Raw genomic sequence first — 9,726 nt, 5'->3', positions numbered from 1 at the left:
GAAACACTGTACACCTAGCGACCTGGTCAGCGGCACTGCGCCCGGCCCGCCACAGGAGTCGCTAGTGCGCGATGAGACAAGGATATCCCTACCGGCCAAACCCTCCCTAACCCGGACGACGCTAGGCCAATTGTGCGTCGCCCCATGGACCTCCCGGTCGCGACAGAGCCTGGGCTCGAACCCAGAGTCTCTGGTGGCACAGCTAGCACTGTGATGCAGTGCCTTAGACCACAATATCACATTACACAAGAACCTTATAATTCTAACAGCTTTTTTGTTAGTAGAGTACTTAATTGTCTTAAAATACAGTTTAAAATTTGTTTTTTTGTTTGTAAATTTACATTTGTGAATATGAAATTTGGCCAAAAGAATAATGAAATTAATTACATAAAAATGTTTCAGCTTATTTCTATCGTAGGTAAAGAATCCAAGCAGTACATCTCTCCACAAAAGTGTAAGATCTTCATAAATGTGTTCAATTATAAATCAACTGATGTCTTGACACAGTTTTCTTAAACGAATACAGTGCCAAAAAAGATGTAACAAAATGAGTCATAAGCCTTCTCAGTGCAGCTATCTGACGTAAGAAAATGGGTTATACGTCATTGGGTTCAATGTGGGACTTTTATTTTGAAGACGAACCGCCTATTGCTCCTCATCGCTAAAGCTACTCACTTGGCGGTGGTCAAGGCACTGACGTCGGCGTTTCATTCACACTATTCTACTACTATCTGTTTTTTCAGATTCTACTTTAGCTAGCTTTTTAACCAATAAGTTAGCAGTTTGTTTACCTGCCAGAGTTCACTAACGTTATAGCTATAGGTTCTAGAGGATTTGGTAAGTAGCTAGTTCATTTTAGTTAGCGTTACGCAGCATCTCTGTTGTTGCATGCCAACCAAGGTAGCTTGCTAGCTCTACCTTACGACGTAAGGTTACTAATTTACGTTAGATAGCTGGCTAACCGGCTAACTAGAGCTAGCTAGGGGCGTTGTGACAAAACAGAGCTTGTGATGTAATATTTCCATGCAAGAGTCAAATGTAGCTAGCGAGCTACTAAGCAGTGGGGCAAAATGCATCCGAAATTGTCTCAAAGCTAGGTACAGTAATAAGCATTACTGTTGATATATTTAAGTATCAATAAATTAAAAGTCATGAGAGCAACATTAGCTAGCTAACGTTCGCTAACTACGTTACTCTTAACTTGATTTGAAGCTGTGCATTACATCATCAGTATGTTTGTTTCATCAAGAACAGTCCTCTAGGTGTATGCTAGGCCTATATTCTGATATTCGGTTTTAATATCATAGCTAGTTACTTATTAAACTGTACGCTGAAGCTTTGTCATCCATCAAGCATACCCCTCCAATCTCTATCCATCCATTAACCCCTCAAACCTGACATCCATAAACATTTCTAACCCGTTTTTATCCATATATCCCACCCATCAACCTCTCCACCTATCTAGCGGTGCATTCAGGATGCTGTGAACGTAGTCTGATTAAACAGGCTGTTATACACAGCCCGAAACGTATGCCTGCAAAAGTGTTAATGTCCCTTACAAGCCAGAATTTTGAATACAATTACGTTTAAACTTTCTCTACCAATGGTCTGTGCAGTTTGTCCTTCAGATGCTTGAAAATTGAGACAACATATCTACTGGAACGTATTGTTTAGAGAGCCAGTAGGTATATGGTTGGTTCAGCACCCAGGTAAAGTTAGCATGTTTTCTCTCGTCAATAGACCTGTTGGTTGTTTAGCAACAAAACTGAGCCGTTGGCAACTATGGGGAAAAACAGATGGGGTTGGCTTAGATTGTTGACAACTTGTAAGCTTTATTTAGTCTCCAATGTTTATTGAAAACATAAATACATTTGCACAATGAGCAAATACACTATATATACAAAACTATGTGGACACCCCTTCAAAATAAAGGATTTGGCTATTTCAGCCAAACCCATTGCTGACAGGTGTATAAAATCAAGCACACAGCCATGCAATCTCCAAAGACAAACATTAGTAGAATGGCCTTACTGGAGCTCAGTGACTTTCAACTTGGCACTATAATAGGATGCCACCTTTCCAACAAGTCAGTTTGTCAAGTTTGTCATTTCTGCCCTGCTAGAGCTGCCCTGGTCAACTGTAAGTGCTGTTATTGTGAAGTGGAAACGTCTAGGAGCAACAATGGCTTAGTGGTATGCCACACAAACTCACAGAATGGGACCGGTTGCGTTTTGAAACGCGTAACGCGTTCAACTCGTCTGTCCTCGGTTGCAACATTCACCAAAATGCATTTGGAAGCAACGTCGGCACAATAACTGTTAGTCGGGAGCTTCATGAAATTCCATGGCCAAGCAGACGCACACAAGCCTAAGATCACCATGCACTATGCCAAGAGTCGGCTGTAGTATTGTAAAGGTCGCCGCCATTGGACTCTGGAGTAGTGAATCATGCCTCACCATCTGGCAGTCCGACAGGTGAATCTGGGTTTGGTGGATGCCAGGAGAACTCTATCTGCCTCAATGCATAGTGCCAACTAAAATTTGGTTGAGGAGGAATAATGGTCTGTGGCAGTTTTTCATGGTTCCCTCTAGGCCCCTTAGTTCCAGTGAAGGGAAATCTTAACGCTACAGCATACAATGACATTCTTGACTACTCTGTACTTCCAACTTTGTGGCACAGTTTGGGGAAGGCCCTTTCCTGTTTCAGCATGACAATGCCCCTGTGCACAAAGTAAGGTCCATGCAGAAATGGTTTGTCGAGATCGGTGTGGAAGAACTAGACTGGCCTGCGCAGTTCCCTGACCTCATCCCCATCGAACGCCTTTGGGATGAATTGGAACACCGGCTGCGAGCCAGGTCTAATTGCCCAACATCAGTGCCCGATCTCACTGATGCTCTTGTTGCTGAATGGAAGCAAGTCCCCGCAGCAATGTTCCAACATCTAGTGGAAAGCCTTCCCAGAAGAGTGGATGCTATTATAGCAGCAAAGGAGGGACCAACTCAATATTAATGCCCATGATTTTGAAATGCGATGTTCGGCGAGCAGCTGTCCACATACTTTTGGTCGTGTAGTGTACATCGTTATAGGTTTTAGCTAGCTAGCGAATTTTTGCCATATTTGCATTGACCTGAAATCAGTCAAAACACCTCAAAACAAGACTATGCTATCAATAACAAGATTAAACAAGCCGAGTGGCGCAGCAGTCTAAGGCACTGCATCTCAGTGCTAGAGGCGTCACTACAGACACCCTGGTTCGAATCCAGGCTATATCACAACCGGCCATGACTGGGAGTCCTATAGAGCGGCGCACAATTGACCCAGCGTCGTCCAGGTTTGGCCGGTGTAGGCGGTCATAAGAATTTGTTCTTAACTGACTTGCCTAGTTAAATAATGGTTAAACAAATTTTACGATTCCCAACATGGCAGTTTCTTGTCATTCTTGCTAGCAATCTGGCCATCCAGAATCACAACATGCTGACTTCTGCCCCTTGGAAGCGCACACATCATTTTTGTGATATTGTCATCTAACCCATCTATAACTATTGAACCATGCATGCCATGATAATGAAAAAGGTATATTCTGAATCGGGAGGATGGCGAACAATCCAGACTTTTTTATTTAAAAAATGTATAAATATGAAGAGATTCAGAATATACAATTTTTATTGCCATGACATGCTTGATTCACTAGCTATTGATGATAGAAAGTTTAATATTTGATATTTGGTTCTATAATTAATAGCCTTTGAATCAAGCATGACAAGACAATGAAAATGGTATATTCTGAATCAGGAGAGGATGGAGAACAATCAACCCTTTTCAATCTTAAAAAAAAAAAAAAATGTGTGGATTGTTCTCCAGCCTCCCCTGATTCAGAATATACCATTGTCATGGCATGCTTGGTTCAATATCTATTGGCGAGAGGAAAACAATTATCCAATATAAAACTATACAATACTTTCCTGTGAATATTTTGTCAAAAATTTTGGGCAGTTGAAGGACAAACCGCAAAGACAACCAGAAGAGTAGGTTTAAATGTAATTTTATTCAACATTCTGGCTTGTAAGGAACATTTATATGATTTTGCAGGCATTAGTTTCAGGCTGTATATACTGTACCAATTAATTTTGTATTACAGCCTGTTTAATCAGACTACGTGAACGTGGAATGACAGTGTTCAATTGAATGTTTGATTTACAGACCGTTGTCAGTAATAAGAGAAGAATGTGATTGTGCTGTGCATTAAACATTGCGCACACATCAAAACTATTACCTGCTTTAGTTTACTGCATGTTAATCGTTAGATGTTTTCTGACAAATTTTTGCTCAGCAGTAATTGCCTTTTAGGCAAAGAAGAAATCATGTTTGTGCTACCACAAAAGTAAATCTGTCCTCTGGCCTAGACAGTTATAGGAAAGAAATAGTTACAAACATGATCACTTACATTTTTTTGATTGTTCTGCAAAGGCAACTTAATTGATTAGCACATTTTTCTTGTCATTTTATAGGATAAAGCTACCCAAAAAAGAGATGGGGGCATTTTTGGACAAGCCAAAGATGGAGAAGTTCAATGCCCACGGAGAAGGAAACGGCCTACGCTATGGCCTGAGCAGCATGCAGGGCTGGCGGGTAGAGATGGAGGATACACACACGGCTGTCATTGGCCTGCCCCATGGCCTCAACCCCTGGTCCTTTTTTGCCGTGTATGACGGCCATGCTGGCTCTCAGGTGGCCCGCTACTGCTGCGAGCACTTGCTAGAGCACATCACCAGCAACCCAGATTTCAGGGGTGGGGGTGCAGGACCAGGAGGTGGAGAAGAGGGCAGGGCAATTCTGGACAGGCATGGACCAGAGCCATCTGTGGAGAGTGTGAAGAGTGGCATTCGCACTGGCTTCCTGCAGATTGATGAGCAGATGCGAGCTATCTCGGAGCGTAAGCATGGTGCGGACCGCAGCGGCTCTACTGCAGTGGGAGTCATGATCTCACCTCGCCACATGTACTTCATCAATTGTGGCGACTCACGGGCACTCCTCAGCAGGGGAGGCCGGGTCCATTTCTTTACGCTGGATCACAAGCCCAGCAATCCATTGGAAAAGGAGCGCATCCAGAATGCCGGTGGCTCTGTCATGATTCAACGTGTTAATGGATCGCTAGCTGTGTCTCGGGCCCTTGGTGACTTTGACTATAAATGTGTACATGGCAAGGGCCCCACAGAGCAGCTTGTGTCACCTGAGCCAGAGGTGTATGAGATTGAAAGATCTGAGGCGGAGGACGAGTTTGTTGTGTTGGCGTGTGATGGTATCTGGGACGTGATGGCCAATGAGGAGCTATGTGACTTTGTGCGTTTACGTCTAGAGGTGACAGAGGACTTGGAGAGAGTGTGCAATGAGATTGTTGACACATGTTTATACAAGGTAAGGTCAGCTAGATAAGATTTTACAATGGAGAGGAGATTTGAATAGTGTGCTTTGCTGTTGAATTGACTACTACAGCATATTTCCCAGAGATGGAACACTATGGGCCAACTTGAGTCCAGGAGTTTTCCTGGATTTTTATGACTTCTTGTAACTTGTATTTGCACTTGAACTGGATAGGCTACTATGATAAGCAGAATGTTAGCACTACTGGGTGGAGTGAGGGTTCTGTTCTCTAGCAGTGGGAAGGATGCGCCACACACAGCCCACATCAGCTGGTGAGCTGTGGGGCAAGCAAGCAATGTGTGTTTGCAGACAGGCAGGCTTCGCTCCGCCTTCGATCAAAAGCTACACATCGCGCAAGCGACTCTTTTGCTTCCCCGCAACCACCAGCCTACTATTTATCTTTGCCTGGTTAAGAAATACAAACTGTTTTACGTAATTGAAAACAATAGTACTGAGTTTAATAGTAAAACAACAGTCTGTCTCTCTCTCTCCCGTATAGAAAAGTAGGCTGTCTTTGAATTTGTTGTCTCGCTCTACCCTCCCAATTTCCCACCTGCAGACCATAGCCAGTTTCTGACAGGACTCCTGTTAGTTTTCCCTCTGCATTAAAAAAACATACACAAATATCAGTTGCCGATTACAAAAAAGTAGCTGATAGCATGTTAGAATTATTGTAAATAGTAATCTGGTAAATCTAACAGGAGCGGTAGCCAAATCTGTTTAGAGACCATTCATCCCTTCAAAACATCATTATTGATTTGACATAACTATTGAACATTATATAAAAAATAAAATGTGTGTGAGCCTGTGTATGAAGGACGTAACACGGCAGTACGAGCGAGCAAAAAAACAGCAGTAACCAAAATGCCAAATATGTCTAAAGCACGCCAAATCATTAGTTTAGCTTTCAAAAGTTTTTCAACCGATGGTGCAAAGATTGAGGCGCAATGTCAAATATGTAACAGAAAAATAGAAGAGATCGGAACCACGTCGAACTTCAAAACTCAGACCAAGTCACTCAGACTTGAGCACTTGGACCAGGACTCGAGCACTGGGACTGGACTTCAGCCATAGGGACTCTTGACTGGACTCATGACTCAAACATTGGTGACTAAGACTTGGACTCGACTCGGACTTAGCCAAAGGGACTCGTGACTCGAGCACAGGGGACTTGGGACTCGACTCGAGGTTTAGTGACTCGACTACAAAACGACTTTGTGATTTACTGCAGACTGTATTGTTTTTTAGTATACTGAGCAAAAATATAAACGCAACATGCAACAATTTCAAAGATTTTACTGAGTTAAAGTTCATATAAGGAAATCAGTCAATTGAAATACATTTATTAGGCCCTAATCTATGGATTTCACATGACTGGGAATACAGATATGCATCTAAAAAATAGTCCTCACAATGGGCTTCAGGATCTTGTCACAGTGCATTCAAATTGCCATTGATAAAATGCAATTGTGTTCGTTGTCCATAGCTTATGCCTGCCCATACCATAACCCCACCTCCACCATGGGGCACACTGTTCACAACGTTGACATCATCAAACCGCTCACCCACACACCTGGTCTGCGGTTGTGAGGCCGGTTGAACGTACTGCTAAATTCTCTAAAACAATGTTGGAGGCGGCTTATGGTAGGGAAATTAACATTCAATTCTCTGGCAACAGCTTTGGTGGACATTCCTGCAGTCACCATGCCAATTGCACTCTCAACTTGAGACATCTGTGGCATTGTGTTGTGTGATAAAACTGCACATTTTAGAGTGGCCTTTTATTGTCCCCAGCACAAGACGCATGTGTGTATTGATCATATGTTTTAATCAGCTTCTTGATATGCCACACCTGTCAGGTGGATGGATTATATTGGCAAAGAAATGCTCACTAACAGGGATGTAGACAAATTTGTGCATAACATTTGAGAGAAACACGCTTTTTGTGCATATGGAATCTTTCTGGAATCTTTCATTTCAGCTCATGAAACATGGGACCAACACTTTACATGTTGCGTTTATATTTTGTTCAGTGTAAATGGCTCAGTTAAATAATGATTGTAAATTAGCCAGACAGTCAAGCACAGATAGTTAGTGGTACCTCACAAAGCTATCAAGATAATTTCAAGTGTTTGCCAGCTTCAATTTCAATACTTTTTTATCAGATATCAAATTAGATGTCCAGCAGCCATACCACCCTGCATCCCACTGCTTTCTTGCCTCTAAAGCTAAGCAGTGTTGGGCCTGGTCAATCCTAGGACAGGACCCAATGCTGTTGGAAGTAGCGTTGGCGGGCCCTCCACTCTTCACTAAAGATCCCATGGCATTTGTTGCAAGAGTAGGCGCGTTAACCCCACTTTCAATCCCAATTCTATGTCCTTTCTCATTTAAATGTGCACTCCTCCCCACACAAATCCAATTTAAAAACATTGGCTTGGTGTTTGACTGAAGTTTTGAATGAACTGTTAGAAAATGTAATGTGCTGTATATTTAATATATGCCTTGAATTTATTACATTCTAGAGTTACTAATTGACCCTTCGATAAGGCCCCCTTGCAACCTCAGACAACATTTTCACAGGAACCCAATTCCCCATTCAAGCACTGGTGAAACTGTGTTTCTAATACACAAAGAAATTAAACGCAGACAACCCCTTGCTAATCAAGAAACTCTTTGGTATGTTGTGGTGGACTGTCATTAAAGTTGCTTCATGGGAACTTGTTAAAATTATGTTTGTAGTGTAACTAGCCACAGAATGGCTTTTTAATTCACTGTCAGCATTCAGTCAAAGCTATAACCACTTTTGGAGCTAACTTGTGCTCTCAAATCGTATTGTGATGACGATAGCAGATGGGAGTTGTATTCATAACATTGCTAACATTTTGAGAAAACAAGTTATATTAAGTGGCTAGCTAACTAGCGTATCAACATGTTGTTGTCAATGAGACCATCTAACCAGGTGAGCTAGCAAATAATGTAACAAATGTATAATTTCGGGTTTTGAAAAAAATACTCCCAACAGGCTCTGCTTTTCAAGAATCACAGTAGCTAGTACTCCTGGTGCACTGTTCAATTATTTAGCAATTGAAATGTACATTTTTTTAGGATTTTTTTTGTTTTGCCATAGCCCTCACTGGCTTTCATGACATTCAAATGTGAGCTTGTCTGAGGTGTCAGTCGTTGCTATCCATTAGAGCGCTACGATTGGTTGCCCAAAATTCTGGGGGGGGGGGGGGGGCTTTGGGAAGGGTCAATTGAAGGCATTCAAGAGACGTCTTGTGATTTTGTTCATGCTACATACAGTATGTCTTTGTAAATCCACTCAAATAAGCATCATTTCAGTTTTTACAAAAGCATGTTTTATAGCAAAATGCATAACTTGCATTTCTTCTCTGTTCAACTCTCCTCTCTGAACAGGGAAGCCGGGACAACATGAGTGTGGTGCTGGTGTGTTTCCCTGGTGCTCCCAAGATCTCGCAAGAAGCTGTGAAGAGACAGGCAGAGCTGGATAAGTACCTGCAGAGCAGGGTAGAAGGTGGAGCATCTAAAAAGAAATGAGTTATGTTACACATTTCAAAAGAGCGAGACACCTATTGTTGTTGCGTAAACTTATGGTAGTACTTATTACTTACCAAAACAGAAACTAAATATAAAAGTACTCACAGAACCCCAATTTTAAGTGTGAAGGCGCTTGAGTGTCTTTATAGGCAACATACTTTTTAATATGGTTTATCCTGGACTTAAAATGTCCTCAAGGGAAATGTAGCAAATTTTAACTTTAGAATGCCTAACATATATACATATATATAAAATAAAATCTTATTCTTTGTCAAAATGTATTTTTTCTCACAGCTTTTCCAATGAAGCAAGCTCAATATTGTATCTTCTGGACCAGGTTTTACAAAACATTTCATCTTGATCAGAATGATACGGATTCTGTAATCCCTTATTTTGAAATCCAGGATCATATAAATCCAACAGATTTTTTTGGCCAGTGTTTCTGAAATAGGTAGGAAAGGACCGTTCTGATCTACATATAAAAATGTTAAGAATCTAGATTACCTGTGCTTTGAATATGTGTAAACCATGCCATCTACTGGGCAGGTTATATTACTACATACATGAAGAAAGGTTCACTTTTTTTTAATTTTTTTTACCAAATCTGTGTTCTGGATGTATGTTAATGTTAAAAAAGCGCTGAGGCACTTAAAAAAAATAAAAAATTTGGTTTTGAGAAACATGCCCCACCAGCGATTATACTTCCTCATGTTTGTTCAGCAGTTGTAGGTGCATGATAAAACATGA

The 9,726-nt window shown here is 41.5% G+C and overlaps 1 protein-coding gene across 1 annotated transcript; it reads left to right on the top strand.

The window, feature by feature from the left end:
• Positions 1 to 697: 697 nt before the first annotated feature.
• ppm1ab (protein phosphatase, Mg2+/Mn2+ dependent, 1Ab) lies at positions 698 to 9,243 on the top strand. The gene is made up of 3 exons (XM_038968754.1): positions 698 to 837; positions 4,509 to 5,415; positions 8,839 to 9,243. The coding sequence occupies exons 2-3, from the start codon at positions 4,531 to 4,533 to the stop codon at positions 8,977 to 8,979; spliced, it is 1,026 nt and encodes a 341-aa protein (XP_038824682.1). The 5' UTR covers positions 698 to 837; positions 4,509 to 4,530; the 3' UTR covers positions 8,980 to 9,243.
• Positions 9,244 to 9,726: the final 483 nt, after the last annotated feature.

This window comes from Salvelinus namaycush, chromosome 29 (assembly GCF_016432855.1).
Source record: "Salvelinus namaycush isolate Seneca chromosome 29, SaNama_1.0, whole genome shotgun sequence".
NCBI lineage: Eukaryota > Metazoa > Chordata > Actinopteri > Salmoniformes > Salmonidae > Salvelinus > Salvelinus namaycush.
Note: the sequence above shows the minus strand (reverse complement) of the source record. Positions and strands in the feature narration are given on the sequence as shown.